An 18,231-nucleotide genomic window follows, 5' to 3' on the forward strand; every position below is an offset into this window, starting at 1 on the left:
GACTTTGCTTTTCAGTGCTACTTATGGCTGTAATTGCCCCTTTTAGTGACAAGATGGTTTAATATGTCAGAATTACCAGCCTCGTATACTGGTTAAGGCAAAGATCCCATAGAAAATGGGTGTATGTTCCGGTGATCAAATGTGTGATTCCAGTTGCCATAAATTGAAGAGCTCAGTTAATGGACTATAGATAAAATCAACAATTTTGCTACTTTATAGAGGAAGTTGGATTGTTTTTACTGGAAGAGGGGCTGCAAAAGAATGCCCTAACTGAGTTTTACATAGACAATCTCAATTTTTTGAGAGAGTTTTCTGTCAAGGAAGATTGAAGCAATGACACTTCTACACTGAGGAAGTAAAAGCGATTTAGATAACTCCAGAGCAATATGTTGAGAGTGAATTTTTTTTTTAAATTTGAATCCAAATATGTTTATTTATTAGAAATTTCCTTCCTTTTTCCATTCCCAGGGTGAAGTTTACTTTCCAAATTGATTTTCTTTTTTACTGTCAGCTATTTTCTGATAAGGCTTTGTGCTCGATTTTTACAACCCCATTTACTTTTTGATTTTATGAGCTTTTAATTGCAATATGTTCATACAAATATTGTACTAAAGGTTTGTCAGGAGCAGAGTTTTAAGTTCTTAATGTTCCTGTACCTTTACCTGAACAGTGCAAGTTCAATATAGTTGTTTTTCAGATATTTTGGTTGCAAGTAGTGATCTTTTTTAAAACTAAAAGTGAAATACATGCGTGTACAAATCCAGACAGAAGGCCAAATTTAAAGTCAAATCTACATTTTTGTAAATATGATATAATGTCAGATATGCCACATACTTTGAGAAAAGGAAGCTTCTGTTATATATGCCTGATGCAGACTGTACCCTGGATATATAGCCTATAGTTTGCATTCCTTTTTGATTAATTTTCCTGTCTGTTTCAGTTGTCTCCTTTCTGCTTCTCAGTTCATTTCCATATAGAACATTGTTATGCCTCATACAACATCAGAGGCTTAGTCTTCTCCTGGATTTAATTTACCTTGCATGATAATGGAAAAAATCTGGTATTTTCTTTAAAGAATATGTCTTGATTTGCTCTGAGACATTAAAAACAGTAGAGCTTCCTGAATGGATGTAGATCAGGACAAAATTACTCTGAATAATCCTTTCATTACACTAATTACAAACTTTGCCAAGGTTCTGTGAGAGGATAACTGGACAATATTTGTGAAAGTACATCCTACTCATGTCTTTTTTCACTGTGATTTGATTTCTGGCCGTTGAAAAAGTGAAACTCAATGTGTTTGGATTTTTAAAAAAACCCTAAAATGCAGACACCATTTTTAAAAGTCTGCTTAACTTCTGTGAGGCACTGATTGCTTCTTTTAGAAAAGCTTTCTTATTTTTACATAAAATCACAGAATGGTTTGGGTTGGAAGGAACCTTTGAAGTTCATCTTGATCTTTAAAGATCAAGATCCTTGCCCCCACATGGGCAGAGGAATATTTCACTAGATGACATTGCTCAAAGCCATGTCCAACCTGACACTGAACACTTTCAATTGTCAGGGCACCCACAACTTTTCTGGGCAACCTGCTCCACTGTCATTTTCATTTGCATTTAAATTCTGTACATTTTACTCTGTTTATAGAGTTTCATCACCAAGTTTCATCTGGGCTAGATCGTAAAATTTGTGGTGCAAATGGTTGTTTGGTTATGTTTCAGTCAAGACCCTATGGAAAATTGAAATAATTCCTTGATGATAAATGACAATACTGACGGCATGTAGCAGAAATGCATGTAGAATTCAAGTTAATTCTTAAAGAGAGATTTCTGCAACTACAAGTTGTTTGCTGAAATCAGTTATGTAACAAAGCTGCTCTTTGTGATTAACATGTCTTGTCATTTTTTCTGAATGTAAAATTCTTGAAAGTGACCAACTGCCGGCACTAACTACACCAGATCCTAGTATAAGCGTATGATAAGCAAGTACCCAACATATTGCGTGCTCTTTGATAACAGTACTGTACTAGCTTCTTAAACTTCTACAGTCAAATATTACTGCAACATGGAAATAATCAGAATGTAGTAATTTTAAGGGTAGTCTTGTGACCTGAATAAACATAAAACAGCTTTCCTGATTCAGACCAAGGGCCCATCTAGCTGAGTGGTGTAAAGAGACACCTGGGGAAGAGTAAGAACTGAGCATGCATATATGCATGTATGGTAATTACCTCCTGATGATCTCCTAGCCTCCAGCTATTTTCAGCTCAGGGGATTTCCTGAATTTCTTGTGATCCTCTGTTTCATATTCCTTAGTGGATCCACGACTTTCCATGACTTCTCCATTCTTCCCTTGAACCTGTATACATTTCTAACTTTTACGACATTCTTTGAAAGGCTTTGGTTTGTGTTTGGTTTTTGTTTTGGGGTTGTTTTCGTGTTTTGATTTGTTGTTTGGGGTTTTTTGGTTGTGTTTTTTTTTAACAAGTCTTGCTTGAAATATTCTTACCTGAATAACCACCACCTTTTGCTTATTTTGGACCTGGTTCCAGCCAGGAACCAGGGATGATTCAATGATTCCACACACTTATTAATTCAGCTCTTTCATCCTTGGCTTCACACAAAACTCTTAAATGAGTAACATCTGGTCCTTGTATTTGTTTCTGTTCATTCTGTCTAGCTGTATTCCAGCCTCAGTCTGTAGTTGATTCAGAAGATAATGGATAGTAAGGTAACATAATAGCAGATTTTTGCCCCTTCTTTTTATAGACGTGGTTCTTGAGGGCTTGATAATATAACAGTTTACTTTTTTTTTTTCAATTGGTAATGGTTTGGAATGTGCTTTGGAAGAATAATTATTTTGCGTACAGTGATGGAATAATGTTATAAAAATATTAGAAAACTGTAGCAAGATCATTGTTTCTCTTTCTTAAAAATCACTGGAGAGTTGCATGAGGTAAAATAAATGCAAGAAATGTGAACGTGAGAGTATCCTGGGAAGTTCAAGCAGGTCAAATTCTGCCTGCGCATTAAAATGAAGCTGGGAAATAAAGATGCACTAATTATTTATCAGTTACATACCTTTTAATTAACGTTACCCACAGTACAAGTATCCATTTTGTGTGACTTCTAAGTGGTACACCTATAAAAACACAGAACTGTCATACTTTATTTCTTTTCAGTACTGCTCAGTGAAAATCTGCTTTATTAAAAGAGGATATTCTCATTATGCTAAACGTGCATTTCAGAAGATTAAAAGATATTTGCAATTTCTTTTCCTAGCAAATCTAGAAATCAGAATTTTAGAAGGTGCTCCTAATTATGACGCTGCTTGTCCTTCGTTTTTCTGTGTTTCCAAAGGGAAGTCCAGTTGCTTCCAAGTAGATCTGGTAATGTGTGTCCAGAACTAGATTGGTTCACACTTTTTAGAAATAGATTTAGCATCTTCAAACAGAACAGGGGCTTCCTTACCATGGCACTTCAGTCACCACCAGTACTGCTCCTCCCTCCATTCTGTCCCCCTGCAACTGTCAACCAATCTTTCCTTCTTTCATCAGCTATAAACTTTACAGCTAGTGTCAACTGAAACTAAAATAAAATTACCATTGATCTCATCCAGAAGATCTGGCTATGGTCTGGCAGAATACTTAATACGTTACTGTGCGAACATGTGAAGAATTTCAATTTAAATATACTAGCAGTATGCAAGTATATACTAGCAAGTATGCAAGTGCCTGTATTGGATTTGTAGTTTGAATGTGAATTTCTTAGAAGCCTCTCCAAAAAGTGAAAAATAAGCTAATTAAACTTTTAAGCTAACTTTTTGCTAGTAAACTTTGGAACAACCCTGGTAATGTAAAATAGGTTGAGATCATTTAGATAAGAATGACAGACTTGAATGCTAGCAATCTGGGAAGCTTGTCCTAATGGAAAGAATACCAGCATCTTGGGTTTTGCTTCTTCAAAGTGATACACTTTCTTTTGAGATTAAGTTTTTAAAAAGTTGTAAACAGTTCTTAAAGGAAACATTGAACAGAGAAATGTAAAGATTACAAATGAAAGAAAATACGTTAGTACTGCCTTAGATTAAAAGAAGAATTACAAAAGTTGAAGCGAGATGCCACTGCAAAGACCAGAAAGAACTAACAGATAAGTAAAAGTTCCTAGAACTGGTTTAGCATGTCTTGGGCTTTGAGAGAGATGAAGCTCTGTTGGTTGTCTTGGTTTATGAAATCAGTTGTTATTATTTAAAACCTCAAAATACTGATAAATTGTGGGTGTACTACTATGCTGTGTGTTTGGAAGAGACGATGAAATTCTGCTAAAATTTTAAAACCAAAAAGTAAGCAAGGTGAACTGACTTTTGTACTCTTTGGTTTGTTTGTTTTTTTTTTTTAATAGGTGAAATGAGGAATGATTTATATATCACTATAGAAAGAGGAGAGTTTGAGAAAGGAGGGAAAAGTGTGGCCAGAAATGTGGAGGTGACAATGCATGTTGTGGACAGCAATGGTCAAATTTTAAAGGTATCTTTGTATGTTTTTCCTTTCTGTAGTTAATTTTGATACCCTTTTTTAGATCTAAATAATCTCTCATGGTATTGTTTGAAGAGTACAAAATTGCTTTGGAAAGCGCGTATTAATCTTTTGCTGTCTTTAGTTATTCAAAATACTTCCACTTCACTTAAAACCTTTTTAAAATGCGTGTTTCTTTTTTTTTCTGTGATCACTTACGTAATTCAGACAAACATCTATAATTGCCAATAATTTATGATTCCATTAAGATGCTGAAAAATGTTGAAGCAAGATCAAGTTTTGGAGAATGTTCTATTTAATAATAATTCTTCATATTACACAGACCATGTTTTGATAATTTTCAAATCTTTTGTCTGTTTTTAATGAATTGGAGATCCTTGGTGAAAAACACCACCACCACGTATCAATAAAAGGATAAATTGATGTTCCTTCTTTTCTTCAAATTTGATTGAGTGCTGCTGGTGATAGCTTACACACCGGCACAGTTTTATATTTTAATTATTAATAGATGACTGCTTCTCAGATTTTTTTTCTGCACCAGATTTCTGTTCACCTTCATCCTTTTCCATACATTTTTAGCATCATTTTTTTTCCTGTAATTTCAAGTATTTTTTCCCCATGTTCTGCATGATTTTGCAGGCTGTGGATTGACGAAATGAAGAAAGGTTGACACAAAGTCTAGTACAAATTGTACATGTGTGTATGTGAAGTGAGATTGTGTGTATAAGTGGATGGCGTGCTATGTATGTATGTTTATATATATACATTATACATATATGTGTGCATGTGCATATATGTGGTTTTAGTATATATGTAAAAAAAAGGATATTTAGATGCAAAGGTGATCTCTTACAACTGTTGAGGAGAAAAGATATAGCTTACCCTTCCCACAGAGAATGAATAGGTATCCCTAAGAAAGGACTTCGACAAATCCATTTGTCTGCTTTGCTATGGAGAGACCGTCATGGCTGTTGCAAAGACAGTTTTCCCTTCCCCTTAATCAGGGAATCCAGATTTCTTTGTTTTTGTATGCTGGGACATACCACTGATAACAGCAGGGTTACAGGCTTACTTCAGAGGACTAAGGATCTTGAGCTGTTCTTGTCTCAGTTACATTCTTGTTGCTTGGGCATAACACTGGATAGATGATGCTGTGTCTGGGACTCCACATTGTTGCTTAAGCCTTCCTCATCACTCATTTCCCTGTGTATAACACTTAAATTCTCCTGAGTGTGGATGATTCTTGCCATTTTTTCTAATTAGCAAATATTAACAAACTGCTACTATTTACATGGGCTTTAAGTTATTGTGCATTGTACCATGTGTGGTATTTATGATATGAATGTAAAGAATAAATAGCCTTCCTTGGAAAGAGCAGTCCTTGATGGCATCTTAGCAGTGAGCTAATCTGTCCTTAAATCTTTAATCATATTTTCTCTTCTTTAGGATTTTATCTCATTTGGCTCAGGAGAGCCACCAGCCAGTGAATACCATTCCTTTGTGCTTTATCATAACAATGGTCCCAGATGGGCTGAGCTGCTGAAACTTCCTATTCCTGTGGATAAATTCAGAGGAGCACACATCCGCTGTGAATTCCGGCACTGTTCCAGTAAGCGCCGTTTGTGATTTCTGCTAGTCCTCTCTGTTACAACTGCAGTCAGCACATGAGTTTCCCTATATCTCAGGAAAAAGAGAGCTGCATAAACTCTCTTTAATGCTTTCATGACACAGCTTCACAGGCTTACAGCTCTTCTTGGTGGAACTTAGTGTTTTGGTAAAGCCTAAATACCAGGAGAAAGCAGTCTAGTTTTATTAATTAGACAACATTGTAGATGCAGATATAAACAGAATTTCAGGTAAACTCAATGTAAATTTAGCATTTACCTGGTGAACTGCCAAAACTATGCCTGCTCCTTGGTGCATGTTTAGCAAGACAGCCTACTGGAAATGTAGGTAGATACATTCTGGTTAGTTAACATCACTTTTTTATGCCTTTTTATTAAAAAAAAATACTTATAAAATAAAAATCCAAAATTCTCTAATCATTCTGAACAATTTTAGAGATAATGTTGAGATAACAACCTGAGATCTGGGTCCACGTTCTGCATACTAAGGTGAGACAGGTTTCATAGCTACAGTGCTGACTTCCTTGTCAAGCTTGTATGAGGGTGTAATTGCACATCTTTTAACCTGCTGCACATCTTTTAACAGCTGCTGCTGTTTGGCTCTTTTGGGTGATGTGGCAATAGCAAGATTTAGACTGCCCTTGTGGAAAGTGGCACACGCAAGAAGTGATAGATAAGATTTGGAATTGCCTGAGATTGGGATGTTTAGGCATCCAAGTTTGAAAATGTTATCTGCTTGTTTAACATTAGTGTAAGTAACAGTGACATCTTCAGTCATATTTGAAGTGGCAGATGCCTTATTTGAAAGAAGTGCACTGTAGCCTGAGGCTGACCAAAAATGGAGGCCAGTAGGTAGAAGCTACTATAAGGGATAATTGTCACCATAAAAATCTTCTCTTCATGTTGGACTGACTAGGTCTCATTAATAGTGGTTTCCTGGCAGTCTGTGTTTTCGGTGGCCTCCATTAATTGTTGTTAATAAATACCAAATCATTCCAGAACTCAGCTTTCTGATTTACAGTGAGATAAAAGAAACCATTACAGGAGATAATGTGCAAATTTGAAAAGAAACTTAGGATAATCTTAGTCTGACTACTGAAAATAGCTTCCACTATACTCTCTTATGTTGTATTATATCCATTTATTTTATTCTAAAATGTATACTATTAACTTGAAGCGCTGCTATTTACATATATATTTCAGCGAAAGAAAAGGGTGAGAAGAAGTTGTTTGGCTTTTCTTTCGTGCCCTTGATGCAGGAAAATGGGAGGACTCTGCCAGATGGCACCCATGAACTCATTGTACACAAGGTAATTTGAATTAGTAATGATTAGCTATAATGATTCCTCTGGAACTTACTTTAAATGCTCAGAAACATTAGGTTGAGAGAGTCCGTATTCATTACCAAATGAGTGATAATTTTGTCACCATTAAAATAATCCGTTGCTGATTGTTTCATATTAAGCTTCCTGCTAGAAACTGCAATTGAATCAGGTATGTGTTTCAGTGCACTGTTCTACTTAGTCTTACTAGTATATTACATTGTATTTATAATGTAATTCACAGAGGTAAATTCAATTAAAACGAACAAAACAAACCCCATGATATCCTCTTACTGAATTCCAGAAGTTGGAAAATCAAACTCATTTGTGCACACCTACTTAATGTTATAATTTTTAGAGATACTTCAGTTTTGTGCAATTTTTGTTTCCATATTTAACAGTTATCTTTTTTTCAGAGGGTTTTATATGCTCCCAGATAAATTTTAGATGTTAACACCAAACTTTGTAGCTATTTGTTTGACAAATTTGTTAGATTTCAATATGAAGCTATGATCCAAAACCAAAGTTGCAACAGGCAAAGTGAAAATTCTTCAATTTCTGGCAGAGAAACAGTAAGACTTCATAATAATTTAGGGTTTTGGTCCTTTGTTTTTATGCAGTACCATTATTTTAACTGGCTTGTTTTCACAGTGTGAAGAAAACACAAACCTTCAGGATTCTGTTCGCTACCTCAAACTCCCCTTTTCAAAGGGAATTTTCCTAGGAAACAACAGCCAAGCAGTAAAAACCACTAAAGAGTCCTTCTGGATTACGTCCTTTCTCTGCTCTACGAAACTCACACAAAATGGTAGGATATGTTGATTATTTAAAACATGATGGATTCGAATGAGTGCGATAGCCAGCCCTCTGTATGCCAGGCAAATGTAGACGTACTCAAAAATAGCTTATGTTCTTTCCATTTTCCAAACTTGTTTTCTTCATAATTTTTTCTATTCGGGTGGAAAACAATGCAGCATGATAAACCGCTGATTTTAAGTAGTTCAAGAATGCTTTTTGTATTAAGATCGTTTTGGAATCAAATGCAGCACTCTTGGAATCAGCTATGAAAGCCCAGCTGCTTACAAAACTTCTTAATCTGTTTGTTGTAGAGTTTTTGTGAAGTACCTACTGTAGGCTTTGGGCTGTGGCAGTTTGGTTTTAATTAGATACGTATTGCTGTTTTTTTTATGTCACTTCTCTTTCTTTAAGCCAACAAACATTTACTATGACTTAAAGCGATCTTACGCACTGGATGTAAGGAGCGGCAGACAGAAATGCGTGTGTTTGCACTCTTTACCGTTGTTCTGTATGTAATTCTTAAGATTCTTTTTGATTTGCCATATAAACTACAATTTGTAACTGAAACAGTTTTCCGTGAATTGCTAAATATTGTTCATTTCCTTGGTGTTTCTGACCACTCTTTGACATACACACAGGTTTATAGTAGTTTTTCTAAGCAGTTTGTCGCAGTTTTAAGATCTTGCTTAGCTCTCTCTTGTGTGTGAATGGCTGTGTCTTTACCATTCTTTTATGTACGATGATAAAATTGCTAGTTCCTTGCAAATTGATTATAGGTGTTTAACAATGACTGGAGCAGCTTTTTAAATTGAAGTAATTGTCTTATTTTTCACTGTTTAGTAGCAAGTGTCCAAAATAGAACTATGTGCAAAGAATAAGTGGTCTGTTTCACTGTGCATGTCCATTCTGTATTCTCATAGCAATTAGCTTCAGTAATAATAAAAGTTAGCCAATAAAAGATTTTCCCAAGGGTTGCTAATAGGCAATCAAAGTCTAAATTTGCTTCACTTAAGTACTAGTAGATTAATGAGATTTCCTGAATCAAGGCCTTTAACACATGCGTGAAGGCACTGCCCAAAACTTGTCCAAACAGGTGTGTCACTGATAAATGGTTGCGCTGTTGTCTGGGGTTATAAAACTAATTTATGTTCATGTCACAGGCATTATTTTGTACTTAATGTAAATAGATCTGTGACATAAGGCATAAAATTTCCTTTTTTTAAAAAAAACATATTCTGAGTAAGGGTGTAGAATATCTGAATAATATTGATCCCCTTTTCAGCTCTGAAAGAGTTAACAATTATTTCAGCAGTACTTCAGAGGGTGGAAATATTTTCAATAGACAGGCTCATATTTTCTCCAAGGATCTTCTTTGGGAAGTTCATCTTGGTGAGTTTCCAGATCCCGATTCTTTTAAACAAAAATTTGCCAAAACCTATTGCATGCTCAGAAAATGAACATAGAGCAAAGCATGTGGATATTTGGTCATGTGAGCATTACTTCAGTTATTCCTGAGAGAATGTAGCATATTTATTCAAAAATACAGGATTTAAAGGATCCGTGTATTTACTTTTTCACTAAATGTTTGTATTGGTATTTTTGAAAATTGCTTGTTATTTTTTAATCTGTTTTTAAGTTTGGAGATTTTTCTGAAGTTCTCAGAGATCTGCCTGTGTCCACAAACAACAATGTCCAGCCTGGAAATGAATTGAAAATTATGCTGTTGGTCTGGCCATGGGGTGGGGGAGGACCCCAAGCCCAGGCTGAATTAGGAACAACTTTACTAGCTTGCTGGGAAGTATTCCTCAGCTGTCATTCTCTCATTGATTGTTCCTACATGCCATCAGCTCTCATGCATATTAAAATTAAAGTGAATGGGGGAAGGAAGCTGATTCCCAGTTGTGGGGATCCATAAATTCCTTACCTTGGGTACTTCAGAGAGGTTTTTAGGATTATTTCCAGACAACTTTCAGACCTTCTGACCAGGGGAGTCTGTGCGTTCATCAACCTATCTTATAAGAACGCGTCCTTATCTAGTCTGTCTGCCTCTTAGCTTTTCCTTAGCTTGACTTTTGATCCTGGATAGTTAATCTGTTAACATTAGCAAAAAAGTATACCAGCTTTTACATGTTACATTCTTAGCTGGGTAGTTACATTTCATTATCCTAAAAAAACCAAGCCTAAAAGAGCAAGAGAGAGCATGGTATTCTTCTACTGAGTAGCTACCAACTAAGTCTTACTTAGTTTTTGATGTAGAGGAGAGATCTCTGCCTGTCAGAGACTCAGGATCCATCTAGGAAGTCGGTGTTCACTCATTTGTCAGTGCTGTTTGGTGCATCCCCAGTGAGCACCTGTTCATCAGCAGAGCACCATGCCATACAACATTTCTATTGCAAATCCTGAGGTGTAATCCGTCGTTCTGCCTTTGAAAGAAACCAAACTGGTGATTGATAAAACTAAAGTAACATGGGGCAGCTTTCCTAGTGACCCCAGTTTGGAGTGAGTGTTGGAAACCACAGAAGCAGCCTGTTGGAAGAAGAATGCAAACTGCCAGTTCTGGAATTCAGCTTCTTCGTTTTGAAGTGCAATAGTGCTACACCAAGCCGTATTCTGGTATCTCAGGATTTAAAGGAGAGAGGTGGAAAGATCATCCCAAACCACTTGCTTACACACACGGTTCTAAATCTTTTATTAAACTTAACGCTTTTGCTTGAAATTTTGTACAGACTTTGAGAAGAGGAGTGGGGTTTTTGGTAGGAATAGTAGGTCAGGTGTAGCCTATCTTAAATGTACAAATCTGATCATGACCAAGAGAAGGCATTGGAAATATTTTTCTTCTTCAGCAAAATTTATCAACAGTATTGACTTTTTCCATTTTCCAAAACTATATTTTTCTAGTGGGTCTATTTTTTGGGACAGTTTTACAGTCTCATTTCTCTTAATACATGACACGTCGGTATCCCTTCCCCTTGTGATTCATGTCAGATTTTCTATTCGTGTCATTTATGCTTGGGCTATTTGCAAATGTTATCTCAGCAATGTCTTTCCTTCTTAGCATTTCCCTTGAAAAAAGTGCTTTGAAGTGAGTGTCTTACATTTGCTGTCTTTTTACTTTTAAATCCCCCAACAAATCCCTAATGTTGAGTGTCAACTATCTTCTACCAAGTTCCTCCAGCAAACCTGTAAAGAAGTGCTTTTTCATGCTATGAACTGACAGCTTCAACTAGTCTTGCTACTCCTCAACTGAAGTTGAGGCTTAAACAGAATAAAGTGTAGAAGTCCATTTAATTATCCAAAAGACAAATTCACTAGATTTATAGTGCTTATGCCCACTAGAATTGATTAAGGCAGCAAAATATTAGTGGAATAGCATGTAGGGTGTTTGTCATTAACACCTCTGTCAAGATTTGAATATAGGTGGAGACTTGTTTCATTTTATTAGAGACAGAAACATTACTTCATTTCTTGTTGTGGGAGAGAGGAGCTTTCCTGAAGCAAACTGGGAAAGGAATGATGGATGTGGCTTAAATGTTCTGTGAGCGTGAAAACAGTTTGTGGTAGGAAGCACCCAAATAGTTGCTGCACCAAGAGGAAAACTTGATATTAGCTTGTTAATTTAATAAATACTGAGAACATTTCTGAAGAACTGGGTCCTTCTGAGACAATGCTGGACAGGGATCAGCTGGACAGCAGTTCAGCTTAAACTTTTGGAAGGGTTGGATGATGATAAAGGTTTTCTGCTTCGAATGACCAGGCTTTGGGAAATTCTGAAAAGCTGGTCAGTGAAACATGGAAGTAGTAAACTTGAATGTAAAGGAGTTTTGGAATTTATTTAATTTCACAGTTCAGAAATCTGTGGAACTTTTACTGATACAACTTTAAAGGAGTGCTGCAGACCTGAGACAGAGAGTCATGGGCAGAAAATGTGAGGAGTATGGAGGGAACCTGCAACACATCAGAGTTCAGCAATGCTCAGAATCAAGTGAAAACTGTTGAAAAGCCAAACCAAGTTCAAAAAATTCTGTTTTAGGATATTAAATTGTATGGGACGTGAATTCCCGATCTTGTAGCAAGGTGGATTTCTTGGTACATGTCTGAAGCTGAAACAGTAACATATGACTGAAGAGTAATAAATATGGTACTTACATTTAAGACAGGTGGAAGATATGTTAACTGGACCATCACCTTCTGATATATATAAGTAAATACTTATGCAAGCATTTACAAGAAATCAGGCATGGGAAAATAAACATGTAGCTAAAAGGAATATGCTGTAAGATGAGTTTATCAAAGGCATATCATGCCTTTAAAAATAATAAACTACTTAATCTCTTTTTTCAGAGTTTTAAAATTATTATTCTTCAGAGGAAATGTAGCAGATCTAAACCATCTGGACTTCAATAACACACCACATGGGGAATTAGAAAAGATATATTAGAATAAGAATTTTTAAACTGGTAAAAAAAAGGCTACAAGGGAGCTAGAAGGTTGCACTGTAGTGGTGATCTCTTTTTTTTTTTAAAGGGGTGGAAGAGAGTAAAACCTGAGACACTAGAGACCCTCTTAGTGAAATTTGCTAGTAATGCATAGTTGAAAGGGCTCATCAGTTGAGAGGGACAAAATCAAAATATGATACAGGCAAAGCAAGATAACTTCAATTTAAATAATTATTAAGAAAGTAGAAATTAGATTAAATCTAATGGTACAAAAGGCAGGATTATATCCTAATGGAAACTTTTGGGGATTCTGCTGCAGCCAGGGAGCTGAACAGTATTAAAGAAGAGAAAGAACTATTTGTGTCACCAATTCAATATTTCTAAAAAAATTCCCAAATTCTAGAACATGTATTTCAGGTGTTGACAGCAGACATATGAGCTTGCTAATGATTCAGAAAACAGTGATGTAATCTTGTCTGGAATGGAGTTACCATTTTAGTCAAGAAAGCTGAAGGATAATGAGCTAAAACTGGAAGAAGTATAAAGATACTCAGGTATGTTTTAGCTCAGAAGAGTTTATTTTCCAGAAGAGATTGCGTGGCTTATAAAGCAGGATATTAGAGGTGTTGTGTCTGTTCTCTAAAAAGACATAGGAAGATGAGTATTTTAAATATATTCAAACTAGGAATTAGGAGACTATTTCTAGCTGTCAGAGGGCAGCTCTGGAAGGCATGCTTCAGTGGGACGAGAGACAGCAAAATAATTACTTTTTTTGAATTGATGGTTGCCAAATGAACTGAACAAGAGTGCATGACACAGTTGCCATAGGAGACTGGTTTTGTTGACCCAGTACCATGTTCTTAAGTTTTTATTGGTAGTGCAGTTATGGGATGGAATGAAAATTTGTTGTTGGGCAGATCATATTATGGCAAATCTTAAGATGTTTTCATTTGTTTTAATGATGCCAAGTTTTGCTGAGTGGATGTAATAGTAGAATTTAAAATCTGAAATGCTGGTTTGCTTCCAACTTTAATCTTGCATTTTGTATTTGCAGGAGATATGCTTGACCTCCTGAAATGGAGAACCCACCCAGACAAAATTGCAGGTTGCCTCTCAAAATTAAAAGAAATTGATGGTTCAGAAATAGTGAAGGTATATACCTTTTATCGTTTTAGGTAACATGAGGGATGTCACAAATGTCGCTATTGAATAACGAACTGTCTCTCATTCTCTCCACTCAGTTTCTTCAAGACACACTAGACACTTTATTCGGGATTTTAGATGAAAACTCTCAAAAATACGGATCAAAAGTATTTGATTGTTTGGTAAGTTTCATTTTGTGATGATGCTTAATGCTATTTAAGAACTAAGTAAAAAAAAAATTTTTTTTTTTCCCCTCACATTTAGGTTCACATAATAAATTTGCTGCAAGACAGCAAGTTTCACCACTTTAAGCCAGTAATGGACACTTACATTGAAAGTCATTTTGCAGGAGCGCTTGCATACAGGTGAAGTCTGTTTCTATCTGATTTGAATACTGACAATTATTGGTAAACTAAGCAGAATCAATCATTAGGTTAAATTAAGATAGAAATAAATTAATATAGAAATAAAATGAAATGCTTGTATGCCTGCCCAGATTTAGGCCTTCAAAAAAGAGGAATATAACTTTACGTTAACAGAAAGGTTACTTGCTAATGCACTAACATTGGCTTCATTTTTAAATCTTCAGTGGATTTCTTTACGTGAATTACTTCGAAAAACGTAGGAGCCTTAATATCATCCAGCTGCAACTGTGTTCACTGTCTTTGTAGAGCAGCACACTGAAGTATCACTTTCTCTGCTGTTCTTTCTGTATTTATTTGGTACCCAGACTGCCTTTAAAACCAATGCATGGAATAACACAGGTAGTCCATGCTGGCAGGGACTTTCCTGGCTTAGCTGCACTTGTGTATCACTGTCAAAATCGTTCTGCTGCGTATGTAATGCTGGTCCTATTCCCTGTTCATCAGGATAGCTATAGGAGGCTTTCAGCAGACTGAAAGCTAAGTGTCATATTGGGTCTGTAGTGATTAGTGAAATCTAGTCATGTATTTTTTATTTTTATAGTGTTTCTTATATGACAGCTATTGATTTCCATTTTATACACAAAGTTAACCTTTCTCCCACTTCTGTATTATAATACTTTCTGACGTGCTGTTCTAGAGATCTTATAAAAGTACTAAAGTGGCATATTGATCGAGTCACTGAAGTGGAGCTGCACGAGCACATACAGGAAGTGCTAAAGGTAATAAAAGTCCTTGTAGGCGATTATGTATCTGAATGCTGTGTTCATTCTGTACCAACAGGTTTAGCTTAGGAAATGGAGCAGAGTGCATTTGCATGTTGGAATGATTGTACTCATTCCAGAGAGCTGCAAACTTTTCCCATGCAGTCAGTTTATTCATCGTTCTTGATTGTCACTATGTTGATCAATGGAGCCTGTTACCACTAGACTCTGGCGTTCTGTGTTCCTTACTGAATGAGGGTATATGTGAGCAAGTGTTACCTAAAAAATCCAATACAGGTTGCAATGGTGTTGTTATCATCTGTTGCATAACTGAATCTAAATGGCAGACGTGCATGGTCACTTAATTGTTCAATCCTGACACTGGGGAATTCTACTGAAAATAGTGGGGTTTGTTGCTCCTGTTGCCCTGTTTTATATCATCAACAGAGCACAGCACATAGTTAGGTTGAGTCATACATCACAATAATCCCCTTTGGCACAGGTGCCACAGTCTGGAAATAAAATATCAATATGGTGCTTTTCTGTGCTGCTGTTAGCTTAGGTGTCTTGCTAATAAGAAAGGGCTGTATTTTTCATTTATATTCCCATAGTTTTGCAATGTAATTTTGATTTTTTTTTTTGTATTACGTGGCTAACAGTTGACAGACAAACAACTTTTAAGTACAGTTCAAAATTTGAGCCTATTTCTGTATTAGCCTTGTATGTTTATGCAATAGGTGTTTGTGTAGCCAAAGACATACAAGGGATGGGGGTTGGGGGTGGGAAGTGGCAGGCGGTGGGTGGGCAGTGTTGAGATTTGGCAGTTTTCCATCTATTAAAAAACAAGTGTTTCCTAGTTCAATAGGCAGGGGAAGAGCATTTCTGAGTATGTGCTTCTGAAATGTTGTTGTGTTTCAATAGAAAGGTTTGTCGAAATTAAATAATGTGTCCTGCTTCAGACCCTTGTCATTATTTGAATGATAGAATCATTGCGTGTCTTCAATTTAAAGATGAGCTGGTTCATTTTTATGAGTTGTCTCTGATTTTGACATTTTTTAGGCACAGGAATATATCTTTAAATACATAGTTCAGTCTCGAAGGTTATTCTCTATTGCCACTGGTGGACAAAATGAGGAGGAATTTCGCTGCTGTATTCAAGAGCTTCTTATGTCAGTACGCTTCTTCCTTTCCCAAGAGAGCAAAGGAGCTAGTGCTTTATCCCAACTACAAGTAAGTTTTCAAGCATGCCTTGCTTATTGCCACTCTCCATGTCCAGTATAGAAAATGTGTGTGTCCTTACCTATATTCCCAGGAAAGAAAATGTCCTTTTGCTGGAGCAAAATGACGTTATTTGGCTCATACTCAGACCTTTTGTCCTAAAGTGTGAAATTTTCAAACCAGCAGATTCTAAATATATTTGACATAGATAATCCTAAATCTAATATTTAATTTTGAATTATAATTATATTATAATTATATTGCTCGATACAAATACAGTTATTTCTCTTTGGGGCATTTTACACCTTAATTTAACCACATTGGAACTGAATAATTTTAGCCATACAGAAGACTATCAGAGTTTTTCATGCTTTACATAAAACTTTTAAGTCTTGATGAACTGTATATGTTAGTATTCAGCTGGTATGTTCATTCCAGTCGGACTACTAAAAATCAACTACTTAATTCACTACTAAAATTGACTACAGTGCAGAGGCAAAACATGGAGGAGACAGCTGTCTACATTTAAGTGCTATAGATTTACCAGCTTCTACAGCTCATAGATATACCATCCTTTCCCCCTGTTTCTGTAACCAAAGGTGTTTAAGACCTGTTAAGAATTCTTAATTTCTTAAGCTCTGTAGAAAATTATTCTTTTAAGAAAATGGCAATTCAGAGAGAACAGAGTAGAGAGGTGGTTTTTCCATCCCGTATCATGGAAGCAGGTGTGGGGTGAAAGGATAATAACGATATTTGGAATTCCTCAGTATCTTTAACCTTGTATGTCATTTGATCTGACAGTGGAGTGAAGAAGGTCTGAGGTATGAGTAGCTTTTCTCAGTCATCAGGATTTGGAGAGGGAGAAGGGAATGTCAGTCCTAGCTTCCTTTCTCTGGCATTGCTGTCCTTTCTTTTCCAGTCTTTTGTTTCCATATTCATTATACTCACCAATGAATTTCTAACCCTATTTCAGTGTTGTTGAAATGAACCAAGACTGCCAATACTGTCTCACACTCCAAAATAAAAATGTTCACTATTTGAAAAATGGAAGCTATGGAGGCTGTTATATTACTTATCTTAAAAGAGCAAACCAAAACAGCTCCACTCAAATCTTTTTGTTCTGATATCAGCTAGCTTCTGTTATCCTTTTAAAAATTTCCTTTTACACATAGATCTTGAAGAATCTGTAAAGTATAAATATTTTTGTTCTAAGTTGTACTATTTACTTTCACATTGTCCTGGGAGAAAGGAACAGTCATTAGATAATGCGTAAATGAAAATAGTCACAAGCGTAAGCCCTGTAATGAATACAAGGATATTTCTTCTGAATATACAACCATTTTTACAGCTACTAACTACCCCTGAAATGTAAAACCAGACATTTATCTGCAGTTACTTAAATTTCTATGGCTATTTAAATTCTATAAATGTCAAAACTATAATGCAATATCTGACTGTCCATTTTTGCCCTTTTCCTTTAGGCTGTGTTTCTCAGCTCATTCCCCTCAGTGTACTCTGAACTTTTGAAGCTCTTTGATGTAAGAGAAGTGGCAAATTTGGTTCACGATGCTCTGGGCAGCTTGCCAACAGTCATGCATGGGGATGAGTCCCTTCAAGCTGTTAAACTGCAGAGTATTGGGAAAACTGTAGAGAGTCACCTGTACACTAACCCAGGTAAGGTTACTTGGGGCTCCCTGCAAATAAGGAATTCAAATTATGTGCTTAGCTCATGGGCCAGCAGGTGTTGAAGGGAATAGTGTTGCTCAGAGTGGTGCTTCCCAAGGAACAATTCTTGAAGCACCACTCTGTACAAGCTGCTCAGTTACAATAATACAGTTGGATAAATTTAGTGGTTTGTTTTTTAGAGCCAAAGATTCTAACAATTCAGTTTTGTTTTGATCTACTGCTGGCAATACATCTGTGAAGGAATTTTGCCTTATACTTTTTAATTCTAAAGGAAAAAGCTTCACTGAATTTTTTTGTCCCTTTTTTTCTCCTTTGGGGGCAATGTAAAATCAGTAGATTGTAT

General features: G+C 36.1%; 1 protein-coding gene across 1 annotated transcript in view; it reads left to right on the forward strand.

Moving 5' to 3' along the window:
• Positions 1-17,876, forward strand: part of LOC104501788 (dedicator of cytokinesis protein 4) — a gene marked incomplete at both ends in the record, with an annotated part of 82,100 nt that extends 64,224 nt beyond the window's left edge. Inside the window, 10 exons of the mRNA XM_010145662.1 lie at positions 4,401-4,525; positions 5,981-6,143; positions 7,363-7,469; positions 8,133-8,289; positions 13,770-13,867; positions 13,957-14,040; positions 14,123-14,223; positions 14,921-15,002; positions 16,044-16,214; positions 17,684-17,876. Coding sequence (XP_010143964.1) covers positions 4,401-4,525; positions 5,981-6,143; positions 7,363-7,469; positions 8,133-8,289; positions 13,770-13,867; positions 13,957-14,040; positions 14,123-14,223; positions 14,921-15,002; positions 16,044-16,214; positions 17,684-17,876 — 1,281 coding nt within the window. The remainder of the gene's footprint in view (positions 1-4,400; positions 4,526-5,980; positions 6,144-7,362; positions 7,470-8,132; positions 8,290-13,769; positions 13,868-13,956; positions 14,041-14,122; positions 14,224-14,920; positions 15,003-16,043; positions 16,215-17,683) is intronic.
• Between the last annotated feature and the right edge of the window lie 355 nt (positions 17,877-18,231).

Source organism: Buceros rhinoceros, unplaced genomic scaffold, assembly GCF_000710305.1.
Source record: "Buceros rhinoceros silvestris isolate BGI_N320 unplaced genomic scaffold, ASM71030v1 scaffold4461, whole genome shotgun sequence".
NCBI lineage: Eukaryota > Metazoa > Chordata > Aves > Bucerotiformes > Bucerotidae > Buceros > Buceros rhinoceros.